This window comes from Leucopleurus acutus, assembly GCF_964270905.1.
Source record: "Leucopleurus acutus genome assembly, chromosome: 8".
NCBI lineage: Eukaryota > Metazoa > Chordata > Mammalia > Artiodactyla > Delphinidae > Leucopleurus > Leucopleurus acutus.
Genome location: NC_139151.1, coordinates 66,122,542 through 66,149,615, shown reverse-complemented (window position 1 = coordinate 66,149,615; position 27,074 = coordinate 66,122,542). Strand labels below are relative to the sequence as shown.

The 27,074-nt window shown below is 49.4% G+C and overlaps 1 protein-coding gene across 1 annotated transcript in view; it reads left to right on the top strand.

Annotated features, from left to right (window-relative positions):
* Positions 1 to 23,313: 23,313 nt before the first annotated feature.
* DKK3 (dickkopf WNT signaling pathway inhibitor 3) overlaps positions 23,314 to 27,074 on the top strand; it is a gene marked incomplete at its 3' end in the record, with an annotated part of 46,922 nt that continues 43,161 nt past the window's right edge. The window contains exons 1-2 of the mRNA XM_082844423.1: positions 23,314 to 23,405; positions 24,005 to 24,251. Of these exons, the coding sequence (XP_082700549.1) occupies positions 24,039 to 24,251 (213 nt within the window). The 5' untranslated portion in view covers positions 23,314 to 23,405; positions 24,005 to 24,038. The remainder of the gene's footprint in view (positions 23,406 to 24,004; positions 24,252 to 27,074) is intronic.

Below are 27,074 nucleotides of genomic sequence, written 5' to 3'. Positions count from 1 at the left end.
GAATAATATTTAATATCATAGTAAATGGTAATTGTGCTTATTAAAGGGTCAGGCACTGTTCAAAAGTGATTTATGTATATTAACTCATTTAATCCCCAACAGTGCTGTGAGGTGCATTTTATTATTGTCTGCATTCTACAGATGAGGAAATGAAGGCACAGATGAATAGCCTGTCCCAGGCTACGCAGCTAGTGAGTGGTGAAGCTGGGATTTGGTCTCAAATGTATTAAGCACTTATTTTATCGCTGGCCCTGGCTGGGCCCGTGACGTTTCTGATGTCACTTCATCCTCATGATTGGCCATGAGGAAGATGGGAGGAATGTGAACCCTGGTCTTAACAGGCCCAGAATCAAGTCACCGGCCCAGATGGGGGGTTCAGAAGGATTCTGTGGCTTGGTTGAGGCAATAGATTGCATCTTGCTTCCTGGGTCTACTTTTATTTTTTTTTTTGGCTGCGCCAGGTCTTAGTTGCGGCACGAGGGATCTTCTTAGTTGCAGCATGTGGGATCTAGTTCCCTGACCAGGGATCGAACCCAGGCCCCCTGCATTGGGAGCAGGGAGTCCCAGCCACTGGACCACCAGGGAAGTCCCCTTGGGTCTACTTTGATGCCAATCAGACAAGGAGCCCGTGCCCCCACGGAGACCCTGGGGGCTCATGTTCCCACCACGATGCAGGGCTTCTGCCTTGGACATTCCTCTCAGGTTCTGCTTCTACTCTACGCGACCAGTACCCAGACCCCACGCAGGTCTGCAGCAGACCATGACCTTCACCTGCAGCTGGGCCAAGCAGCTCTGCCTCCTAGAAGCCTGTCCTTCTCCAACAACAGGAACCCATTTCAAACCGCACCCAGAGCTGAAGTTGCATCGCCTGTTTCCTTGATGACAACTCTGGGGACCCCCGTGAGTGGGACCTATCCATGATTTGCGCGTGACAGAGCTGTTCGCTCTCTGCATGCTGGCCGCTGTCACTGGCCCCTATGACACCCACTCCCCAGCTGCTCTGATTCCCCCTGCCAGCCCGCTCTTCAAGGCCATGAGCACACAGGCCTGCAGGAAGCCCCCAAGCACCGCATCCACTCGCCCCAGGTCTGCAGCGAGAGAGCCACTCGGGCAGGGAGGCGGCCCTGCCCCCCTCACTTGCATCTTAACCTTCGTGATCAAAGCCAAGAAGAGTGAAACTCACTTGTGCCTGCCAGCACAGTGGGGCATGGTACTTTCTGTTCCTGCCAGCACATTTTTCTAGGTCAATGTCAGATCAGGGAAATCCAATACTGCATGTCCCAACTTTTTATTTGCAAATAGAGAAGTGGCTTTCCAAAATAAATAGTGTTTACAAGCAAGGCCTAGAGGAGCCTCCATCAGAAACACACTCAGTGCCCAGGACAGATGCTTCCTGGCTTGGTTGTTGTAAACCCAACACCAGCACCAGCTCAGCCTTGGAAGGATAGGCCACGATGGAGGAGAACATGTGTATATACACATGTGTGTCAATGGGTGCCTGTACGTGTGCATGCACGTGTATTTGCACAGATGTGCGTAGGCATGTTTCCTTAAGGGTCTTTGGGCATGATTATCATGCATATGTAAAGTGGGGGGTTATACGTGTGGACGTGTGTGTGCATATACAGGCATGTGCGTGGGCATGTGTCTGTATGTTTCTGCCTGACGCTTTTGCGCCCAGCCTTACTCCTCAGACATCCAGGCCTCTCTCTAGACACTTTCCTCTCTCCTTACTGCTACCTTCAGCCCCCATCCTGTTCTTTTCCTCACCTGGGTGAGGAGCTGGGGCTCAGATTCTGATATGCTGTAAATGCATTTCCTCCATCCTGTTTTCTCGATGTCCACCCCCTGTCACTCTCAGTTAGATGTGGACTTCTTGTACAGGGTTACTGAGCGCCATTTCTGCTGGCCATGTTGGGACCCAGCAATCTGAGGTCACAGCATGTTAACAGCTCTTGGTAAATGGTGCCTCGTGCTGCCTCCAGGAAGGCCTCTGGTGTCACACCTTGCTGCGCTCACCCTGCCTTCTCCCTCACAGACCCTCTTACTGAGCTTTCAGCACAATCTTCTCCAAATTCTGCCCATTTCTCAGCTCAAGTCCCCACCTGCCTGGGAAACACCAGCTTCATCAGAGCCAAGCAACTCAGCCTGGCTTCTGAGAGCTGAGTGATTGTCTTAGCAAACCCTCCTGGTTTCTCCAGGACAACCCTGGCGGGGCTACCTCGCTGTGCATTAGCTCAGGCGCTCCCTGACTCACCTCTGAGCCTCTCTTTGCTCCTGCCGTTCCGCTGCCACAACGCCTTTCTCCTGTCACTTCTCTGCTACCGGCCCTGCCAGCCCACACCCTGCGCCCGCCTTCCAGACCAGCTCGACTCCCATCTGCCCCTACGAGGCCTTCTCAGATAAACCTCCCGCGGTGCCTTTCCCATCCGGCCCTGTGTCACTGGATGACACACTGCCCTGTGGATTGCCTAAGAATTGTTTTCAGGTTGCTTCACGGCACTTATCTTGCCCTCCCACCTAGATTACAATCTCCCTCTAGAATCAAGCCCTGTGTTCCCTGTGAATAGGCTGTGGAACCTGACACAGGTCTGGACACAGTATAGACCAGTGATAAGGGCTTGTGGGTGAGTGGATACAAGTAGATGAAGTCGGGGTGGAGGGGGGGTGATCAGGCCAGACAACTGCACGTCAGGCACTGCGTCCAGTGACTCACCTGCTCTGCCTCATTTAATCCTCCCAGTAACTGTGGGAACTGGGTAATATTATCCCAATCTCACAGATGACAAAACAGAGGCTGAGGGAGGCTGCATGACTTCTCCAAGGCCACAGAACCAGCAAGTGGCAAAGTCAGAAATTAGTCCTAGGTCTATCTGACTCCATCTCTCTGTTGGTTGCAACAGCTATACCAGTGGAAGACAGTGTGCTAGAGAGTGGAGAACTTTCTGAGATTCTAAAGAACACCTTATCCAGAAAAGGGTCTAGAGCACGCACTAGACTAGTGCTGTCCAGTAGAACTTTCTACAGTGATGGAAATGTTCATTTCTATTGCTGTCCAGTAGGGTAGCTACTGAGGATCTGAAATGTGGCAAGTGTGACTAAGGAACTGGATTTTAAATTTTATTTAATTTTAATTCGTTGAAATGTACACAGTCACCTGTGGCTAGTGGCTACCCAACCATGTTCACGCTGAGCAAATGTAGAAGATAATAATAATTGTACAGTGAGTGAAGCTGCTTGTTACTGGGGGCAACTGGCTCAAGGAGTCCTGCCCTCCTGGTCCCACCCAGCCACCCCCAAGGTTATGCCCCTGAGGGTCAATGTCGCAGTAAACGCGTAACCCATTCCAGGCCCACAGGCTCTTAATGATGGCGAAGTCCCCTGTCAGCTCCAGCCTCCGAGCCTAGGACACTGAAGTCATTGTGATGATGAGAAGCCCAGCGTAGAGTATGCACGGGACCTCGTCAGTCCTTGTACGGCCTCTGTCCCTCCATTCCGCACAGTCGGTGCCAGGCCCTGGGCAGAGCGGTGGTACAAAGGGTGACTCAGAGCCCAGCCTCACTGAGCACAGGGCAGCCGTGATGAACGGAGACTTCCTGACCCTCACGGTCAAGGAGGCTGTGGCCCCATGGTCGTCGGAGAGCGGGACCCTGGTCACGGCAACGGAACGCAATGTGGGCTCTGGCCCTGTGGATGGGAGCCCAGGTGCCTGGAGACAGGGATCCAGGCGCCCGTCAGGCTATCACTGGCAGCACTTTGGCGCCACCTCCTGGGAAACCTGCAGAGTGCCAGTGAGTACCAGCTCGTCAGGAGGAAACGAGGACAGGGCCCTGCTGACCAACGGGGAGCTATCAGAGACCCCCCAGGCCCTACCTGGTCACGGGCCGAGGCACAGCAGCGAGGTCAACTCCCTTCCTGCGGGGAGAGAACACCTTGGGATGGAAGGGAGGACGAGACCATCAGTACTGAGGAAGGGGGAATGGGAACATTACAGAATCCAGGACCTCGTTCACACCTCCCTCATTAAACTGTACCAGGCCCTGGACATACCGGGAGAAACCAGACACAATCTTGGAGGTGGCTGTAACCGGGTGACTGCGAGGTGTGATGTCTGGGCCTGTCCCTGAGGATGAGAAGGTTTGGCTGCACACAGAAAGGGGAAAGGGAATGAATTTGTGGCAGAAGGAGCCACCTGGGGGCCAGACCTGGAGGTAAGCAGGAGGGAGGCCCTCTGGGGAAGTGAAGTGGCTTGCGGTGGCCAGAAAATGGAGACTGTGTGTAGGGAAGGGGGCTGGAGCCGAAGTAGCTGGGGGGGGCGGCAGGGTTTGGAGATGGGGTGGCGCGGAGAGGTGAGGGGGGAACCCCAGGCTGGGAGGCAGGAGGCTCTGCCGCTGACCAGCCCTGTGCCCTGGTCACTCTCCGCCTCTCTGGGCTGCAGTTAATCAGACAGGAGTTGACCGATGGTCTCCATCACCTCTGGCTTAACCAGTCTGAGTCCCAAAATACGGGGAGGGAGGAGTGGGGACAGCTGTGTTCTGGGAAATGTCCCCTGCCCGGGGGGGCTGTGGGCGAGCTGAGCAGCCTGGCCCCGGTTATGTGCAGATGCCGAGTGGGCATCTTAAGCCCACTGGTCATGGCTTCCCTCAGTCGGGGAGCTGGGGGAACGGGCCCTCCTGGAGGTTCAGGCACCTGGCGGAGGCTCAGAGGCTTAGAGGGGAGGGGTCTCTTTTTTCGAATTCAGCCTCACACAGTTTCTCCACGACCTGCACAAAAGGGGTTCTTCTGTCAGGGTTCTTGGGGGAGCCCGGGGCTCTTTCTAGCTCCAGAAGTCTGAAGAGTCCACTGCAGGTTTCTTCCCAAGAGATTCCTGAGCCCGGGAAAGAGGTAAGAAACCCCCAGAGGAGCCCTGGGGAGTCCTTCTCTGGGAGCTACAGAGTCAGCAGCATCTTTAGTGCTGGAGTTTTGGGTGGAGTCAGAACGGCTCTGGCAATCCTCAGAAAGCTGGGACGGGGAGACAGGGCCACCAGTGAGCGGGCACGAGTGACTGCCATCCCTCTCATTGGAAAACACAGCCGAGCCTCTTATCTGAGGGAGGCAGGGCAGGACTAGGGTTAGGGTTAGGCCTAGGCCTCATTTTATGATGGCATCACTTCCCTCAGGGAGAACGTCAGAGGTCAGCAGTCCCCGTATTTCATAGGCAAGGACATCAAACCCCACATTAGTGAGTGACATGCCCTGGGCCAAAGGACACATTGGTGACCGAGTGACAGAGAAGGAGCTCCTTAGGGCTGGGTCCTGAAGGTCCCAGCAGCCTCTTAATACTGACAGGCAGAGAGAGGCATGCTGCAGGCGTGAAATGCACACAGAATTTTAAGACTTAGTGCAGGAAAAAAGAAAAAAGGATGTGAAATATCTCATTACGGATTTTTATTTTAATTACATGTTGACATGACAAGATATTGGGTTAAATAAAATATATAATTAAAAAGTAATTTCACCTGTTTCTTTTTCCTTCTTTTAATGTGGCTACAAGAAAATTTAAAATAAATAAGCGGTTGGCACCTGTGGCTCCTGTTATATTTGTACCAGACAGCGCTGCACCAGGCTGTGAGTTCCCATACTGTCTGTGCTGGGTTCATCACTGTCACCCTGAGGTCTAGTCCAAGGGTGGGCAAGGGTAGGGACAGACAAGGGGTTTGATCATTCAGGGTCCTGGGTTCGGGTCAGAATGAGGTCAAGGTGATGGATATAGTCCTCTCTTCCTTGCATGAACGCTGAGTTTCTTTCTGGACAGGGAGATACCACCTCCTGCCCTCCCTCTATGTACTTCCTGGTAGACCACCTTCCCAACTTGGCCTCAGCCGTGTCAGTTGTGAAAATTGTCCCATCGCCTCTCAGGCTTTGCCCTTGTCTTCGAGATCCAGATGCTGTCCCACCAGCAACAGCACACTTCCCCCAGCAATCATACATCTACCCCTTAGCCTTCACAGGCCTCAGCAGCGTGGTGGCTTCCAGAGAAGGGCTCCAGAGACAGGCACCTGGGCCTGCTGCCTGGAAGGGACCTGGGCGCGACCCAGGCTATGGTCTCAGAAAGCCCCTTCCCAGCAAATTCAGAATCCCAGGTTCCAGGAGTACATCCCTCCAAGAGCCATTCAACAGCCAGCCTGGGCTTGCTCGGGAAAGTGACCACAGGACCACAAGGTGGCACTGTTCCCATAACCCTCCACTCCCCAGCAACCCCTGTCACCTGCAACTAAAACATATTCCAGCATTGGGAAGAAGAGGTTTTCCCTGGACTGGTTGTTGACGTTCTTTCTCCGCCTTCAGCTGCCAAAGGTTATTCAGACTCAGGAATGCTGCTATGAAAAATGGTCATCTCTGAGTGCAGTGCAGGCTGCAGATCAACACCAGTTCTCCCCTACAAAGGAATTCAGTACCCAGAGGCCCTCCTACATACCTAACACACACAAGAGGAATGCACACAGGCTAAGCAGTAGCACGTGGGTCCATGTGTGTGTGAGCAGGATGGCCAGAGCCAGAGGATACTCGTTACAGATTAGTTAGCCGTAGGGTTTATTTTCCTTTTTGTTTTAGCTCCAGGATATTTTTATTTAAAAAAAAATAGACAGAACAGAAAACCTACATTGAAGCCAAATATGTAAAATGAGGGGAAATTTTTAAAAAATTATTTCTGCAGTTGCAGATGTGGAGATAGAAGAGTCTCTTCCCAGTGAGAATTTCTCTGGAGCATAGTTCGAAACCTGTCGATCTAGTCCCACAGCCTTATTTCATAGATGAGGGAGCTGAGACTCAGGAAGGAGAAATGACTTGTTTAAGATCATGCATACTTTTAAATGTTTTCATTTTAAATCGATGTCCCAAAAGGCAGGTGTTTCCACTGAGAAATAAAAACGGTCTCTCTTTTCTCTGACTTCTGTCCAGATTCTCTTCAAATTGTGATGATGGCCCAGGGCAGAATGACAGTTATACACGACACGCCCATCCAGCTGTGTTCACTGCAAGCCCTTTCAGCATTCGTGGTTCTGCATGGCCCTCACACTGTCCCTGAGAGTTGGGAAAGGTAAGGGGATACCCCCTGGATCTGAGAACAGCCTGAGGCCCAGAGAGGCCACCTGACTTACTCTTGAGCACAGAATGAGCACGTGTCAAATAAAAAAATAAATAAAGTAAAAGACAAGCCCTCGGGACTCCTGTGACAATTCTACAAAATAAAGCTGAGTTTATTCTAAGCTTGGTAGGAAACATTAAAAAAATAAAGGAAGAAGCTGTTAGGTATTGGTTCTCAAGCTGATGAAAAGAAAAAGTGAAACAAGTCTCTGTTCCTTAAGAATGGGACCCCGACTTCTTCATTTGTATATATTCAGAGCCAGGCATCATAGCTGGTAAGGCTCTAACTATTCACTGAATGAAAAAATAAACGTGACATAGACATATAAGTAGACCCACTTGGTTCCTGAGACAAGTAAGTCAGATTCTGCAAATGTTAGCATCACTTCCCCAACCCACACAGACAGAAACCCTGCGCAGATGTCTTGAGAGGAGGAAAGCTCACAGAACACAAGGATTTGTTTGTCTTACTCTCTGAAGAGTAACCCTCTACGAAAAGGCAGGCTTTGAACAGTGCAGGACTCCTGCAGCATTTTTATTGTTTAAATTATCCATTCAGCTAATATCTTCTACCCACCTGCTAAGGATCACTGTGCATTAGGTCCTGAGGCATATGAAATAGACAAGTCGGAGAGCATACTTAATAGTATAATATATCAGGACTTAGATTTAGAATGCGAACATTTAAAGGGAGTTAGCTTTGTGATCTTGAACAAGTACTGACTCACAGTATAGGTGGGAACAGGGGAAGTGATAATTAGCAATTTCATCTAGTAAAAATGTTCTAAACTCTGACATGCCCCAGAACAAGTGCTGGGTAAGTGGAGAAACAGGGACGAGGAAGGCAAGTCACTGGAGCTCTTCAGGTAGATGGGACAAGACAAGCACATAAATAACCACTTAGTATCATGTTTACCTCTGTTGTAACATGTTATCAAGACTTCATTTCCTTTTGTTGCCAAATAACATTCCATTGTATGGGTATACTGCACTTTGTTTATCCATTCATCAGTTGATGGGTATTTGGGTTGTTTCTACATTTGGCCTGTTATGAGTAATACTACCATGAACATTCATGTACAAGTTTTTGTGGGGACACATGTCTTCACTTCTCTTGGGTATTTTTATACCTGGAAGTGGAATTGCAGGACAATATGCTAACATTATGTTGAACCATCTGAGGAACTGAGACACTTTTCCAAAGCACCTGCACCACGTTACATTCCCATCAGCAGTGTGTGAGGGTTACAATCTCTCCCCATCCTCTCCATCACTTGTTGTTATCTGTCTTTTTGATCACAGGAGCCCTTTCGAGAGTGCTCTTGTCAGAGATTTTTCTCCTGCCTTCTGTGGGGGTTGGACGCAGAGGAGGGACTGCCAGCCAGCAAGGGGAGAGGTGGCCCTGGAAAGGGACTGTGGCCAGTAGTGGAGGGGGGCCCAGGGCTGCGCTTCCTAGCTCAATGTGGACCTGCCTCACCTGTGAATTACGGGGGCCTGCTAAACCCAAATGACAAGCATCTTTACCTGTGCCTACAACACCCTATGGGCAGGGGCACAGATAGGCAGCTGATAGAGCAGCCAAAGAGCCTGGGAAAGAGCAGGTTCTGGAAGAGTGGCACTCTCAGGTGGCCACCGGAGTGAATAGATCGTACATTTGTTGTGTGTCTGCTGTGCGCCACATCTCCCCTTATCTCATTTAACCCTCACAGCAGGACAGGGAAAAGGAATTAAGATCTCCATCTTGAGAGATGGAGGTTCTGACTTCCTTATATACTCCAGGGTTTCTCAGGCATTTTTTATTTTGATCGCTCCCCTACAAACCTTTTCAGCAATGTTTTCTAACCGTCTCCCCCTATAAATTTTAGTACCACAGATACACTGTATATCTGTTTATATACTGTATGTACATTTGTGCTTTATGTATAAACCTAAGAATATTTTTCTCCCCCAAGAACCAATTCTTGCCCCTCAGGAATGACACTGATGACTGTGGGGAAGCCTTGCCCTCTTGCACAAATGGACTAAATGATGATAAGATGAGGCGCCTGCCTCCAAGATGCTCGTGGTCCAGTGAGGATGATAAAAAAGTTTCAAACCGAGAGCCAAAAGCCAAGCCTCGCAACAGGAATTAAAGAGGGAATGACCATTTGTGCTTGAAGTAAGAGCCTGACACGCCAGAGGCCAAGCAGGAGCTACAGACCTGCTCCCTCAGGAGCTGAGTCACCCAAGGCTGCATTTGGGGCATCCTTTCTGATCCTCTCCACTCCTCCCGTGAGCTGCTGAGTAAGCACACCTGTGTTTCAGGTGACTCCCAGGAAACTGATGGAGCAGCACCGCAGTAAGTCCGGGTGGCTGGGGAAGAATCTCACGCTGGGTCCCAGGCTACTGGGGGGTGGGAAGCAGAGGATGGGCCTGTGTTCAGCAGCCGCAGCTGCAGGAGTCTCTGGCTGCACCGCGAGGCTTGTCCTGTGCCTCCACCTCAGGCTTCAGGAGTACAGCCAGGCTGGGCGGCAAAGAAGGGCACGCCCCGTAAACTCAAGTTGACTTTCGAGCAGTGTCAGCTGGCTTTCTCAGTCCCTTTTTAAAGTAACTCCATGGGCACCTGGTCACGGTTTGGTATTACTCCAGTGTGCCCTGGTGGCTCAGGATGCCAGCTATGGCTACCGCATCCAGCCTCAGAGTGCATCACAGCAGTGCCCCTGATGCACGACCTCCCCTTCACAGTGTGAAAATCCTCCTGGGCTCTCCCACCAGTGCACCTAGCAAAAGTGAGAAAGCATGCTTAGATTTGGGGATCGGGTTTAAATAATGTTTTTCTTGCTCTGTCTCTCTTCTGTAAGGATCTGCTTTATATCCTGCGATACCATGGCAGAAATATATTTGGTCTTTGCCGACAGTTCCTGACACACAGCTCCAAAAACTCTCAGAATCTCTGGAGTGATGAGAGTGTCTTTTGTATGCTACTGAGATGACTGGTGGCTAGGGGACCCTAGAGAGCCTTAGGATAAGAGCTGGTCACCAGAAAGACCAGGGCTTGATTAGAGGGTTGTAACTTTCAACCCCACCCCCTGACCTTCGGGGAGGGGAGAAGCTTGGATTGAGTTAATCACCAACGACTGTTGAGTCAATCACGCCTCCATAATGCAACCTCCATTAAAACCCTTAAAAGACAAAGTTCGGAGAGCTTCTGGGTTGGTTCAGAAGGCAAAGATGCTTCATACCCCTTCCGACATACGTTGCCATATCTCTTCCATTTGGCTGTTCCTGTGTTGTATCCTGTAAAATAAACCAGTAACAGCAAGGAAAGCTCTTTTCTGAGATCTGTGAGCTCTTCTGGCGGACTATCAAGCCTGAGGGAGGGGGGCATGGGAACCACCAATTTAGAGCTAGTTGGTCAGAAGTACAGGTGATGACCTGGGACTTGTGACTGGTTCAGACGTAGGGACAGGGAGCTCCCTGGTGGTCCAGTGGTTAGGACTCTGCACTTTCACTGCCATGGGCCCAGGTTCAGTCCCCTGTGGGGGAACTAAGATCCCTCAAAAAAAGAAAGAAAAAAAGAAATGGGGACAGCCTTATGGAACTGAGCCTTTAAGCTGAGGGTCTGCACTAACCGTGGGCGAAGAGCGTCTGGATTGAACTGAGCCGTAAGATACCCAGTCAGTGTCCAGGGTGTTGCAGAACTGGTGGTTGGTGTGGGAAAAGCCCACACATTTGCTGTCAGGAGTGTTATGAGTAGGAACCACTCCCACCATTCATTCAGTGTCACAGTATCTCAAGCACTGGGCCCTTTACCTGCATCATCTCATTAATGTACCTGACAACCCCAGGGCAGTAGGTACAGTCATTGTACCCACATTACAGATATGAAACCTGGGGCTGAGAGTAACACAGGCTGACAGCTGATGCCTGTCAAAGCTGGGGTTTCAAACCCAGTCTGACTCTGATGTCAGCACTGTGTTTAAAAACAATTCGTTTATTTACTTTACATCTTTTGCGTAGAGAATACACATACGATTTGTAAATTGCATCAGGTACAGAAGGGTGAATGAGGGTATTCCATGCTGCTAGATACACAGGAACATACACACACTGTTCTACACTTTTTTGACTTAGCAGTTTATCTTGGAGATCATGCTATTCTGTACTTCTTTTCCCCTGATAATGTATTGAGGTGAAATTCACAAAACATAGGCCAACAGTTTTAAACTGAACAATTCTGTGGCATTCAGTGCATTCACAATGTTGTGCAACCACAACCTCTATCTAGTTCCAAAGAATTTCCATCACTCCGAAGTTAGACCCCTTACGCATCAAGCAGTTTCTGCCCATTCACCTCCCTTCCAGCCCCGGGTGACCACGGTCTACATTCTGTCCTGATGGGTTTACCTCTTCTGGATATTCGTATAAGTAGGGTCATACCATATGTGAGCTTCGGTGCTTAGCTTCTTTCACCTAGCATCATATTTTGAAGGTTTACCCATGTTGCAGTATGCATCAGTACCTCATTCCTTTTTTTTTTTTAACATCTTTATTGAGGTATAATTGCTTTACGTTGTTGTGTTAGTTGCTGCTGTATAACAAAGTGAATCAGCTATACATATACATATATCCCCATATCCCCTCCCTCTAGCGTCTCCCTCCCTCCCTCCCTATCCCACCCCTCTAGGTGGTCACAAAGCACCGAGCTGATCTCCCTGTGATAAGTGGCTGCTTCCCACTAGCTGTCTATTTTACATTTGGTAGTGTATATATGTCCATGCTACTCTTTCACTTTGTCTCAGTTTACCCTTCCCCCTCCCTGTGTCCTCAAGTCCATTCTCTATGTCTGCATCTTTATTCCTGTCCTGTCCCTAGGTTCTTCAGAACCTTTTTTTTTTTTTTAAGATTCCATATATATGTGTTAGCATATGGTACTTGTTTTTCTCTTTCTGACTTACTTCACTCTGTATGACAGACTCTAGGTCCATCCACCTCACTACAAATAACTCAATTTCGTTTCTTTTTATGGCTGAGTAATATTCCATTGTATGTATGTGCCACATCTTCTTTATCCATTCATCTGTTGATGGACACTTAGGTTGCTTCCATGTCCTGGTTATTGTAAATAGAGCTGCAATGAACATTTTGGTACATGACTCTTTTTGAATTATGGTTTTCTCAGGGTATATGCCCAGTAGTGGGATTGCTGGGTCATATGGTAGTTCTATTTGTAGTTTTTAAGGAACCTCCATACTGTTCTCCACAGTGGCTGTACCAATTTACATTCCCACCAACAGCGCAAGAGGGTTTCCTTTTCTCCACACCCTCTCCAGCATTTATTGTTTGTAGATTTTTGTGATGATGGCCATTCTGACCAGTGTGAGGTGATACCTCATTGTGGTTTTGATTTGCATTTCTCTAATGATTAGTGATGTTGAGCAGCCTTTCATGTGTCTGTTGGCCATCTGTATATCTACTTTGGAGAAATGTCTATTTAGGCCTTCTGCCCATTTTTGGATTGGGTTGTTTGTTTTTTTGATATTGAGCTGCATGAGCTGCTTGTATATTTTGGAGATTAATCCTTTGTCAGTTGCTTCGTTTGCAAATATTTTCTCCCATTCTGAGGGTTGTCTTTTTGTCTTGTTTATGGTTTCCTTTGCTGTGCAAAAGCTTTAAGTTTCATTAGGTCCCATTTGTTTATTTTTGCTTTTATTTCCATTTCTCTAGGAGGTAGGTCAAAAAGGATCTTGCTGTGATTTATGTCATAGAGTGTTCTGCCTATGTTTTCCTCTAAGAGTTTTATAGTGTCTGGCCTTATATTTAGTTCTTTAATCCATTTTGAGTTTATTTTTGTGTATAGTGTTAGGGAGTATTCTAATTTCATTCTTTTACATGTAGCTGTCTGGTTTTCCCAGCACCACTTATTGAAGAGGTGTATATTCTTCAATACACATTCAATATACATTGTATATTCTTTCCTCCTTTATCAAAGATAAGGTGACCATATGTGCATGGGTTTATCTCTGGGCTTTCTATCCTGTTCCATTGATCTATATTTCTGTTTTTGTGCTAGTACCATACTGTCTTGACTACTGTAGCTTTGTAGTATAGTCTGAAGTCAGGGAGCCTGATTCCTCCAGCTCCGTTTTTCTTTCTCAAGATTGCTTTGGCTATTTGGCATCTTTTGTGTTTCCATACAAATTGAGAAACTTTTTGCTCTAGTTCTGTGAAAAATGCCATTGGTAGTTTGATAGGGAATGCATTGAATCTGTAGTCACCATCCTTCACTTTCTTTGTGTCTGCTCAAATGTCACCTTAACAGAGGTCTCTCGAAAGCACATCTAAAATAGCAACTCTCCTCATTCTTCTCTGTCCTCAGTTTTATTTTCTTCATAGCATTTATCACCTCCTAAAATATAAACTATTATCTCCCTCTCTCTCTCTCTCTCTCTGTGGTGTGTGTGTGTGTTGTGTGTATGTGTAGGTTTGAAGGTCTCTCTCTATTCTCTGGAATGTAAACTCTGTAAAAACAGATGCTTTGCTGCTTCATTCATCTCAATTCCCAGCTCCTACAACAGAGCCTAGCACATGGAAGCACCCAAAAAATATTTGTTGAATAAATGGATGAATGAAAGAATGAGAATAGATAGAGCTGCCTCATTCTTTTGAAAGGTAAAAACAGTATCTCATTGTAGTTTTACCAAATGTGATTCTTAAAACATAATGTCTCTGTTCATCTAACACTTACGTTTTAAGAGAATTGTTCAGTCCTGTCTGGTCCTTTAAAGCATCAGCTGTCTATTGTAGGATTTATGTAGCCATCAGTTCATAAAAGCAGGCTGCTCTCTAGCCCCCGTGTACCCTTTACAGACTTGAGCCTGCATTGCTTGCCCTAACCTGTGGCAGGTACCATATCCAAACCTGTTTCTAATCTGCTCCCTTTTTATTTTCTCCCTGTTTCTGACCTCACCTTACCTTGGCTGTGACACTCAGCACTGTTCTTTTCAGCTCGGCTCTTTGACTATCAGTTATGTTCTATAAACATCTTTCTTTGTCCCTCTGCATTTCTGGGTTTCAATGGTCCATTTTATTGAGCAGATCTTTCACCACTTCCTCTTCTCCTGGTTCTTAATTTGAACCCCATCAGGAATGTTTAGTGATAGCTGCTGGCAGAAAGTAGAACAAAAAACTTGGGAAACACTTCAATTTTCCTTTTGATTTTATCCCCAGTCTCTCTCTCTTTTACTTGGGCTGGGGTGCTACCAGCAATGCTACCACCCATCTTCTGATCTCTCTGATACTAAGTGAGGCTTAGTATCTCCCACAGCAGTGATGAATAGACATTCTAAAGGTTTGGTCCCTGGACAGATAGTAATAGGACCACCCAGGAAATTGTTAGAGATGCGGAGTTCAGGGCCCCGTCCAGGAGTCTGTGTTTAAGACCCACTCCCCCGACCCCAGGCAATTCTGATGCTTGATAAAGTTTAAGAACTCCAGCCATAAAGACGATGGGTGCTAGCATGTGCTGCCTGGCATGCTTGGTCAGCCTCAGGGCCACCGCGGTGAACTTCCAAAATAGCACAATCAAACTGGCAAGGGGCTATTGCCTTGCAGAGATATTAAGCAAATAGACCCATTCCAAGTGTCTGCTTTAGATCAAGAAGGAACACACAGAGAGTGACAGCGACAGAGGGATAAAAATGAGAAGACACAATTTTAGCAGTAGCTATCCATATTGCTCCAATTTCCCTTGCTAACAGTGGGACTTTGGACAAGTCCCTTCATCTGCCTCTTACTCACATATCATCAGGGAGCTGGATGGAAATCATATTGCAGGAAGGGATGTGCCGACTGTGAGGGAGAAAAGAAGAAGAGTTTAAAATGTAAGAGCCTCAGCTGCAGGACCTAAGCGTGGATGGGAGCATGTTCTGGGTACTGTTTATTATGTGAACTTCTGACCCAGCCATGCTGGCGGCACTGTGCACCGAGGCAGACAAAAGGTTTGCCTGCGTAAACAGAGAAGAGCTGTCTGCCCAGGACCCTCCATAACCCTTCGTGGTCTGAGCAAAATTTCCATGGACACTCCCCTCACCCAGCCTTCCCTACAGCCCCAGCTGAGCGCACACAAAGGAAGCTCTGTTCCCTGCTCGCTTTGCAAGAGCTTTGTTGGCTGGTGATCATATCATAATAGCTCACATTCACTGATGCTTGCTAAGTGCCAGGCGCTTTGCTGAGTGCCTGTCAGGCTAACATCAGTCCCACGAGGTAGATGCAGGTCCTGTCCTCCTTTTAGAGATGAGGAAAGTGGGGCTCAGAGACGTGGAGAGACTTGTCCCAGTCACCTGTGGAGAGTAACGCAGAACTGGGGCTGTTCCTGGGCCCCTGCCCTTTATGATGACACAGCAATGCCTTCAAAAGAGAAAGTAGTTTAAAGATGAGAAAACGAGTTTAGAGAGAGAAATGAGATCATCCAAGATTATACATCTAGAAGGCAGCAAAACCATGACTGGAACACAGTTCCTTTCCCCACATCACGATGCCCCAACTGCAGGCTTCTTTGATATTCCTGACCAAGGACAGAGTGTCTCCTGAGAGGTGCCCCCTCCCCTGCAAGCTGCCTGAGCACACGCTGCAGAGCACTTCAAAGTCCAGATCCAGGAGTTCCACACACCTGCTTGGATCCCTGGCTCGGACCTTGGGCAAGTTACTTTATCTCTTTTTTCCCCCCATTTTCTTTTAATGTAGGTGTAATTTGCGTACATTAAATTCAGAGCTTTTAGTGGACAGTTCTACCAGTTTTGACGAATGCATAACGGTGTTGTGTGTCTACCACCATTATCAAGGTATAGAATCCCCCAAAGGTCCCTGTGCCCCTTTACAGTCAACACCTCCCTGCATCCCAGCCTCTGGCAACCAACGATCTGTTTGTAGTTCCTATGGTTCTGCTTTCTTCTAGAATATCATATAAATGGAATCGGCGTATAGCCTTTTGAGTCCGGCTTCTTTCACTTGGTCTAATGCATTCGAGATGCGTTTGTTTTGTGCATATAAGTAGTTCATTCCTTTTTACTGCTGACCAGCAAGGATATTAATGTAGCAAAACCCAACAGCGGCCAGCCCACTGGAGACACCCGGCTATGCGACTGAGCTCTTCACCTATTAAGTTTTGACTCATTATCTTCAAGATGGTGCAACTATTTTGGAGACAGTGGTAGTGGAGGCAACTGGAAACCAGAACTGAATCACAGATGTGCAAACGCATCTCTTAGGGACTTCCCAGATTATCTTAGTGACAGCAGGTGTGGGCTAAGATCCCTGTGGTTTGGGCACTAATGTGCCCATAAGCTAGAGAATCCTGGGACATTCAGGTCATGGCAGTTAGGATCAGAGCCAGAACCCAAACTCAGGACTATCCAGCTCCAGGTCCAGCCTTCTTTCCACTCTCTAGCAGCTTCCAACCACATCCAGAGGGAAGCAAGTGCTACTGGCCATTGCCCAGGTCAGGGGAGAAGCTGATGGCATGAGAGGAGAGCTTTTGGGTGAGGCTTGATGAAAAGGGAATCTTCAGCAAGGACAGTTCTAGAAGGTACCCTGAGGAGCCCTCTCTCATATGTCTGAATCAGCAGCTCTAAAGGGTACTCAGGCATCTGTACTGTTTAGTAAGCTTCCCAGCTGATTCTATGATGGAGCCAGCATTGAAAGTTGCTCCAGGGAAGAAATAAACACACCACTTTGACCTGAAGCAATGGAGAGAATTGGGTAGAAACACATTTCTAGATAGTCTTCCTCTATGGTTGCCCTAATAAGATTAATTCTTCTGTCTTCCTCTTTTGGTGCTGGCTCCACCGAAATTCTCTTGCTCCTTAGTCATCACCCACTTCAGACACACATGTAAGGATACACAGAGCACATGAATCCACCTGCTAAACAGCAAAGCAAGACAGCCAGGCTCGGGGCTCATCCCTCCGGGGCTGCGTTCCAAGGGTGATGGCCGGGAATATGGTCCTCTGGGTCTCTTTTGTTCACCCACCCACAGAAACCTGGCAAATTAAATGTATGTTTTGGATATTCAGTGGCTGTTACTCATGGAAAATCTGAATCCATGTGAACACTCTCCAAGGCCAGATGGAGTTTCCATTCAGAAAAATCTTGGCACCGATATCTTCAGAACAATGACAGCTTCCAGGCAGGAGCTGGGAAGCCTCAGCGTAACTGGTGGCTGGCACTGTGGGTCAGAGCGGCTAACAAAGGAGAGGAGGCCCCTGGCTGACATTTCCCTGTCCTGTTGGGCCTGGTGGCCCTCTATTTGTAATTCATGCATCTCCTCTAATGCAAACCTTCCTTGATGAGGATTGCCTTGTTAAAATATAGGCAGCCCCACCCCAGACATTTAAGGCAGCTTGGTAGCCAGCCACAGAAAGTTGTGAAACCTAGCTGCAACAAAAAGGGAAGTATATGAGAAGAATCCCAAAACATCTCACAGGGTCTGAGGGCGGATGGGCAGCTACTGGCTTTCAAACTCATGAAAGACTAAAACCCAGAACCAGAATGACATCATGAGGTGAGGCAGCCCCTCTCTTCCCATCACCCTCTCTCTCAAGCTTATAGGATCTCATTTCTCTAAATGTGTCTCTCCCTCAATCTCTCTCTCTCTCTGACTTTCTCTATGTTGGCTTTTGTCCTCAAGCAGCTGAACAATGGTGTCTGCAGCCTCAAAATCCAGGAAAGAATCTGATGGGTCAAGCTTCAGACAGGTGTCCATCCTGGTCCAGTCAAAAGGGTGGGAGAGGTGGGTCACGCGTGAGGACGCCACAGGATCTCCCACTCCCACAGAGATGACTGGACCAGCGATGAACAGCCCTATCCCACTATGGACGTTCTGAAAAGAATCAGCTTGTCTTTTCCTCTCCCTTACTGTCCTGGCCATTACCTGCTTACTTCTGTTTCTTTGTTCACCGTAGATTCCTGCGGGCAGGGAGCCCAGCCCCTATCAGGCTCGCATTCATTCAGGATTTCCTCATTGAGTGTGAACTCCCTGCAGACCGTCAGCAGGACAGGACAGCAGACGGTTGCAGGGCCAGGCATCCTGGGCAATCTCACGGGGCCTGCATTCCAGCAGGGAAAACAGCTACTAAATATTAAACAGATATTAAATAGCCACGCAGATACATGATGTCTGAGCCAACTCTTCACATTTGTTTCCAAATTGTGTTCAGTGTAGTCTATCTGAGATGGAAGGGAAAGAAAAAAGAGAAGTGTGGAATAAATCCTTCCTTGGTCTAATTAATTATTCTGAATGGTTCAACTTTAAAAACTCGGTACACAATAGTCACCTATCCAGATTGAGTGCCTCCGAGTCGTGGGTGTCTGAGGTTTCCTTGTTGCAGACTGTTCCCTATCCTGGTGATGGCGGTGAGTTGGGGGATGGGTTGATAGATAAGCCCCACCCACCGCCCGGGGTCCTTACCTGACTCCAGTTCCCCCACCCTTCCACCCACCCCAGGAGGAAAGCTCCCAACCATTGGAGCACACAGAAGGGCATTTTATGAAGAGAAATGCCCCTCCATTTGGGTCTGGTGTGGACCCTCCACTCCCCCCTCTCACCTCACGGCAACGGGGGCCCCTGCTGGGCCTTGGGGAAGAGAGCATTTCCGCCAAGAACAGATCCAAGAAAAGTCTGTTTGGCTCTTAGAGGTGTTTTGTTTTGGTTTGGTTTTTGGGGGGTGCAGGATAGGGCTTGGGAGGGGCTTGCCTTTTGCTTTTTTCTTTTGTTTCAATTTATTCACAAACTGTTTCAAATATACAGAAAATAATACAACAGACACACGCATATGCCCACGTGTAGTTAATCAACTGCAGCATTAAACTGATGTGAATCGTTGGACACTGTTGCTTCAACATTCCTCCACGCCGCTACATTCTCTCTCTTTTTTTTTTTTTTACATTCTCTTTCTTAAAGAAATAAAATGTTACAAATGTGACTGAAGACCTTCTCCATCTCTTCCCCCACCTTTTACCTCACAGGCAGCCTGCCTATTTCTGTAAATTTTTTTTCTTTTACTATATTTGTAGCATCCATAAACAATAGATAGTTGTTTTGTGTTTTTAAAATAAGCACAAATAGCCTTCTGTGCATCTCATTTTGCAAATTGCCGCATTTGTCTTTTGAAATTTATCCACGTTGTTGCCTAGAAATATTGGTCCATTCGTTTAACTGTTGTATTCTATTGTTTGTAGAAACCTGTTCACCCATTCTTCTGCTGAAGACGCTAACAAGTGTTTTCAAGCACATGGCCATGAGTGTCTGTGGGGTGGACAGCTAGACCTGAAATTGCTGTGTGGGTGCTGACTTTGTAGGTAATTTCCAGCAGGTGACAACGTCTCTGTTGCCACTTCCTCAACCCTGAAATGAGACTCCAATAGAGAAAATGTGAGGACTTAGACTTTTAAAATAATTCCAAGAAGTGTTTCCAAACACCCTAAAAGAAAAAACAATGTCCCTGATGGATGTAGAGCTTAGACCAGTGATATAATGGAAATTGTGGCATTTTAGTTAGTTCCTTACCCTAAAGATGATTGCTCTGGACAGCCTTTGACAACTCTGCCTGCTCTCTGTGCCCCTAGGCCCGTCCGCTCACAGTGACCATCCAGACTGCTACCCTTTCTTAAGTCAGGCCCCCAAAGCACAGGGCTCGTCCACTCCAGCCCCTAAGCTTCTAGGAGCCCAGAACATGTGCGGTCTGGCTGGGGCCCATCTCTGCAGCTGCCTCAGTGCTTTTCCTGCCTCAAGGTGGTGATGGGATTGGATGAAGCTGGGCAGGGGGAGCCCTTATATTTGAGGACTGTAGATTTTCTTACCTTTCCTGTCTCCTTTCCCTTTTTTCTCTTTCTTTTTTGCTAGTTTCACTTAATCATGGCTCTGTTGATACATTCATACCTTTCAGAGTACAAAATTTAGACCCCATAGGAGAAAACACATAGACCTTCACCTGTCACTTGGGAGCAGCTCAAATTTTTCTTTTTTTTTAAAGTTCATTCTGAAAGTCAGGAACTCCAGACTGCAGGGCAAAAGATATAAGATAGAAGACAAGTCTTATTCAGGGAAATTCCCAGTCTCTTAAGCCAGCAACGGGGAGGAATGGAAGACCATGGTTTGTTCTATATATCTGCACCACTGCAACTCTTTTCTTGGGCCCAAAGTGTGCCCTCGGGCTGGAGCCTCCATTCTGCTCTAGTTTCTTCCTAGTGTGTGTGCCTGGTGGGGAATCTGGAGATTCAGTTCCAGGCTCTTTGCACAGGATCGGCCACCCTCAGAAAGCTGAGCCAGGCTGCACGGGATGCTGGGGGGTCAGGGGGCTTTCCCTGGATGTTTAGGAGGGCTTAACCCGGAGGCCCAGAAATTGAAGAGAACATGGCTAGAAGCCACATCTTGGTGATAAACAGTGATTTGAAGACGTCTGCAAAGAAAGGCAGTCATGAGAAGGAAAGCTAAGAGCACTGGTTTTAGAGTCAGCCACATGTGGAGTCTAGTTCCAGACCAACCGTTCACTTGCTGTCTGGGCAGAGGGTATAACTTCTCTGAGTCTCCAGGCAACTCACTATAGATTTGGGGTGTGCACAGTGCCCGATGCCAAGAAGGCCGCCAATATCCTTTCTTCCCGACTGACACTCTGCTGTGGACTCAGCTGGATGGACATGACAAAGAGGCCATGGTCCCTGTGGGGGAGGAAAATTGTCTCCCCAACCCTCTTAGAGTCCCCGGCTGGGCCTAAGAATTAAACTGACATAAGACAGTAACAGAAGAAAAGCACTCACATTTTATTAAAGTTTTACATGTACATGGGAGACTTCACAGGTCAATGAAGACTTGAGGAGGTGACCCAGAGCAGAAAGCTTCTATACCTTTTAGACGAAGAAATGATAGATTTGTGAAGAAATGACAAGGCAAAGGGGGTTGGACTAGGGACAGTGAATTGTGGGGAGGTGACTGGGTGAAAAAACTAAGATAAGGGTTATTTTAGTAAGTGTGTGTTTGTACAGATCCGTTTTGGCATTGACTTCCTCTCTGGTGATAAGGATGTTCTCTTCCTGCTACAGGGAGGGCACCTCTCTCATGAAAAATTTTATGGCCTTTTTGTAGGTAGAAAAGGGCAGGTCAGAGAGCCCTTCCTACATCTGCTGTTTCTCAAGTGCCTTCAGTTCAAAATAATCAATATGCCAAAGTGGTATATTTTGGGATGGCATGCCCTGAACTCCCTCCCCCAAATGCATGTTTTCCAAGTGGTCACCTGCAGAAATTGCTCATCAGATGCTCCCAAGTCATCATCCCAAGTCATCTCATACTTCCTGGCCAGAGGCGTTTGGCAGTGAAGGGTGAAGCCTCTGGAGCCAGATTCCTTGGTTCAAATCCCAGTTCAACCACTTATGAGCTCTGTGGTCTTAGGAAAGTTTCCTGATTTGTGAGATGGGAATAAAAGTAGTAGTACCAACCTCAGAGGTTGTTTGAGAATTAAATGAGTTAATACTTGTTCCCGGCACATTGTGAGTTCTCATAATGTTACTGCTATATTGATATATCACTAGCAATTGATATAATGACCAGCCCATCCATTTCTCAGGGACCAAGTGTGTCTTATAACTGAGGCCCTGGTGACACAACGGTGAGCAAGTCAGTCCCTGCCTCCTAGGAGTTCGAGGTCTCTGGGGAAAATGGGCCAGTGACTAGAGAGACCGTGGCAAGTCAGGGCTGCCATGGGGAAGCACGTGGTGCTGGGGGTGCCTAGAGGAGAAATGGGATAGAGCAGGGACAGGTAACGAGAGACACTGAGTCTTGAAACATGGGGTCAAGGGGAGGAGGGAGGGCTGTCCAGACAGAAAGAGTAACAGGAAAAAATAGGAGGAGTTTTGACAAATAAAACACAGGTTTATTCAAAAATTATGTGAGTGCTCCCTGTTCTAGGTACTAGGGAGACTGCTGTGAATAGACAAAGTTCTGCTCTCACTACAATAGCTGACATTTATACCCCACTTTTTGCCTGCCCCACACCTACCTGTGTACATTATACTTGTTACCTACGAGGTACCTTACTACTTGTCAACTGAATTAAAAACAGACAACACGAGAGCTGTGAGTTTCAGTTTTCTTTGGGGACTTAGTGAGGACTGTAGCCCGTGAGACAGCCTCTCAGAAAGCTCTGTGGAACTGTTCCAAAGAGGTAAGGGAGAAGGTCAGTAGATCTGTGATTTTGGCAAAGGGGGTACATGCAACCAAGTACACATCTCGATAGAAAGTTGCTGCTGGTCATGAGGAACAGATGTGTTAATGAATGGTTTCAGTGCTTTTCTAAGTATGGGATGATACAAGAGTTTGGGTTCATAAAATTTTCTCCTGAAAAGATCTATCTGAAGGCCTGTTCTGCCAATTTCCCCAGAGCACAGAGTGCCTCATTCCTGATCTCTGCCCTGAACTCCTTTCAGGGGGTGTTGAAGGTCTGTGACTGCAGTGGCTAGTGACTTCGTTCTTGTAGAACCAGATGGCGAGCAACGTTTTTTAGTTGTCCTCCTATAACCTCCATTTTACATTTGGGCTAAATGGAGAGCAGACGAATCTGCTAACTTGGCCAGATTGGTAAACTCCTAAGGAGCAGAGCTGGGATTGACACCAGGCAGTCTGGCTGCAGTGTCTGGTCTTAACCACTCTGCTATGCCGCCCTTAAGGAACTTGCTGACATTCTCGGGACCTACTGCGGGAGCTAGGAGTGGGTTTTCTTGGCTGGAGTACTGAAACAACCACGGCAGACAGATTAAGGCCAGCTTGTGATGGGCCTTGAACGCCAGGCTAACGGGCTTGGATTTTATCTTGCCTGCTGGGTAGAGGATGGCTTGGAAAAGGCAAGGTGGGACCCAGAAAAAACACCTTCCCCTCGCCTCTCGTAAACTGTGGCAAGAATCTGGGCCAGAGATGACAATGGACTGGGATGCCGCGGGGCAACGTGATGAACAGACCGCGACAGCTTCCGGTAGAGCGGGGCGCCGGCGGCAGAGGAGGCCAGCCTGGGGCGGGAGGTCGCCGGCGCCCGGGCCGGCCATTGGCGGCGGGCTGGGCCGCGGCCCCTCCCGCGGGGCGGGGCGGGCGGGGCGAGCTCTGCGGGCTCGCCAGGGTAGCAGCGCTGCAGCATCCTCGCCGAGCTCCCCGCACCCGCGGCCCGCGCAGCGCGCCGCTCCCGCTCCGCAGTCCCGAGGCAGCCCCTGGCGAGGCCTGGAAAGTTCAGCCCGGAGCACAGCTCGGTCCAGTCGGGGTGGGTGAAGGGCGGCGGCGGGGAAGGGAGGTGGCTCATCTCGGTAGCTCCTGGGTGGGGGAGGGACTGGGCTCAGGACTTGGTTCCGACCCCGGCGATGGGGAGGGGGCGGTGATGAGCTGTTCTCTGACCACCCAAGATGGGGGCTCGGGTAAGGATGGGGTGGGAGTGGGGTCGCGGCACCAGAGCTGTGCTCTGACCTGGTCGAGGAGGGAACAGGGCTCAAACCCGGGACCAAGCCGGGGTGGGGGGCCGGTGGGGAGAGCGGTGAGGGGAGAGGGTTGTAAGCTTGGGGGCACCCGGGTTCTGTTGCTCGCGGGAGGGGCTATCACTGGGGGCGGGGGCAGAGCACAGCCTGTGCCGGAGGATGCGCCAGGGGGTACGCAGGGGATTCGGGCGCGGGGCTGGAGCGGGTGGGGGGTCTTCCCTGTGCGAGGTAGCTGCGTCCAGAGGGGACTCGGCCTCCTCCCATCTGGGAGTGGGTGCGGGAAGCGGGGCGCCGGGGGCGGGCCCGGCTCGTAGTGCCAGAGGCGGCGGGGGCGGGCGGCGCGGGCCAGAGGGTGGTCGGCGCGCCTCTGACAGCGTTCTGGCACGCGCAGGCGGCGGCGCGGCGGCTGCGGGCGCTGAGCCGAGATGCGATGGCTGGCGGGCACCCTGCTGTGCCTGCTGCTGGCGGCGGCGGTCCCCACGGCCCCCGCGCCAGCTCCGACAGTGACCCCGGCTTCGTTCGAGCCCGGCCCGGCTCTCAGCTACCCGCAGGAGGAGGCCACTCTCAACGAGATGTTCCGCGAGGTTGAGGAACTGATGGAGGACACGCAGCACAAACTGCGCAGCGCGGTGGAGGAGGTGAGTGCGCCCGAAGGGCCCGCGCTCCGGGGAAGCGCGAGGCTGGCGACAGCGGGGGCTGGGGAAGCAGTGGTACGAGCGCTGGCCAGGGTCCTCAGGTCCGCTAAAGGGCTGGGCAGGGCGGGCAGCAGATTCCGAGTTATCTGAAGGCAGCGCGGGGTGATCCCAACTCCCGCCTCGTTCTGCCTTCCTGCCAAAAGCTCTGGATCTGAGTCTGTCCAGCCAGAGACTCCGGCCGGACCTGCCCATGGGCAGCGGGGGGTCACCACCTGCCTGCAGGCTGCCAGCCATCACCTTGCAATTATCTTCAGGTGTGCAGCTGGCCTTATCCTGTCCTCAGCGGAGGCTTGCAAGGCCCCTGGTATTCCAGCGCTGTGGTTTTGCTGAGGAAGCTCCAGGCATCTCAAGTCCCAGCTTGTCTGGGCTTTGAGCTTGTGCCATCTTCCCGAGAGACAGTTGGGGTGCCATGTGGGGACAAAGAGCCCTGAGCTTTGCTGGTAATCTGTCTGGGCTTCCCCAGTGCCATGTGGGGCAGAGAAGGAAACTGGGAGTCCTATATCCCAGCAGTGTCAGTTGTCAGAGGGTGGTGGGTGAGAGGAGGAGAAGCCGTGTGAAGGGCAACCTCCCACCCCACCCCAAGAGTGCTTTGGAGTCAGTCCTGGGCTCAGGGCCCTCTTCTGCCATTCACTGGCAGGTGGCATTGGGCAGATCCCTTAACATCCTGTACCTCAGTGTCCCGTGAGAATTAAATCCACGATATGTGTAGCACCTGGCGTATAATAGATGCGCAATATATAGCAGCTGTTAGTTATCAGATACCAGATACCTTGGGAAAACTTTGCTTGGCTTCTTCCTTCCATTGCCTCCCAGGTCCAAACACTATGGATGGCATCCTCTATGGTGGGCATGCAAGCATCACCAGGGTTGCCTGGACAGGAGGTGCAGCTGGCCCACCTCTCCCAGTCAGGGGACCCTGCTGCCTGGGGTGGGTAGGCATGGCCCCTCTTAGGCCTGCCTCTGCTGCAGCCTGTCTTTGGAGAGAAGCCAGCCATACAATGAAGGAGTCAGTGAGGGACCAGATGTCTAGGCTGGAAGGTCAGGTGCCTCCACATCCCTGCTTCTCTGCACTGCATTTGGACAAAGTCTCCAAAGCTGGCTCTGGTCTACCAGGAGAGGTGGCTTTCTCTTCCCACCCCTGTGTGGTTTGGGTTAGTTCCCCTTCCTGCCCACAACAGTCAGCCTGGTGGACCCTGGACACTGGTGAAGGGGACACTGGATTGGGAGGCGGTTGCATGGGCAGCTGTATCTGAACATCCACTGGACAGGCCAGATTCTAAAACCTGTGGCCTTCCTGTTTCCTGAGAAAGCAAAAGAATCATGACATGGAACAATGAAAGGCGCCGAAGCATCAGAGGCCCCAGTGTCTTTTCACTCTGCACCTTCAAATTGAACTGAGCTCACAATCCTTCTGGTTCCAGAGCAGGTCATTTGCTTCCCTCCTGCCCATGGATTCCCACTGAGCCTGACCAGGTCACCTGCGTGTTTTCATTCAGTGTGAACTTGCCCATGCAGCATGGTCCTCTGCCGGCAGCCCCTGATGAGGGGGGATGAGGGAGTGGCAGGGCCCCTTCAGTCTCTTCATTGATGAGACCAGTTTGCGGCCAGCGGGACGTTGTGGTGGTGCTGACTCCGAGGGAGCTGGCCACGTTGCCTCTGCCTGAGCCCCAGCCTTCCTCCTCCAGACATGGCTCTGCCTGACTTCTGCAGTTTGCCACCAGGGGAGACATGGGCTGGCACCTCCACCCCGCTCAGTGGGCACCAACCTTCCTTCTCTCATCCCAGCTCTGCCACTTACGAGTGATGGGATCCAGGCTCTGAAATGGAGGAAATGTCCATTTCCCCTTGGGGGTAATGGGGAGAATTAAATGAGAGGATGTAAGTAAAGCAAGTTTTCTGGTCCTCTAAAATGGGTTAAGTAGGGACTTCCCTGGTAGTCCGGTGGTTAGGACTTGGTGCTTTCACTGCCGTGGCCCGTGGGCCCGTGGCCCCGGGTTCTATCCCTGGTCGAGCAACTAAGGTCCCGCGAGCTGCGCAGCACAGCCAAAAAATAAAATAAAATAAAAATGAGGTTAAGTAAAATTGATGCAATATAAGTTGCCCCCTCGTGTGGTTGTCAGGACTATGGGAAATTGTTGGTTCTCAATAAATAATGGCTCTCATTATCATCATATTAATAACAGTAGTAGGAATAACAAAAGAACCACAAGTGTCTGATATAGATTCACGATAGATTATGGCTGTTAGTATTAAGTTTTTAAAAGAGACTGCCAGAAAGCCTCTTAAATCTCATAAACATAAGATAGTTGCTGTTTACTTACTGTCCCAGAGCAGAGCCAAAAAGGACACGAGGCCGGATGCATTAATTGTTTACATAGTTTACAGAGTTGCATCACGAATCTGCTTTCAAGTAACTCCCTGACATTTAAAATATTCCAGCTGAGTCAAGATGCTGATTCCTCTTAAGGGAAAAAGGTTAACTCTGCTTGTAGGATCATTATTGAGGGGAAGCAAATCTTCCAATGGTTCAGTCTGGGCTGTTCCTGTTTTCCTGTTTAATTATTCTGTATGTTACTGATAAAAGTATTGTGAAGATAAAACCATTCCCCGCCCCTCCATTGCCACATCTGTAACTGGCATATTTTAGAATGTTCTTACCACCTCACCTATTCCTAGGAGGAATCCCAACACCAAGCCTGAATTTCTCTCTCCAGTTTTTCTCACTCTGCTCCTTTAACAGACACGCAGATTCGACCAATTGTAGGT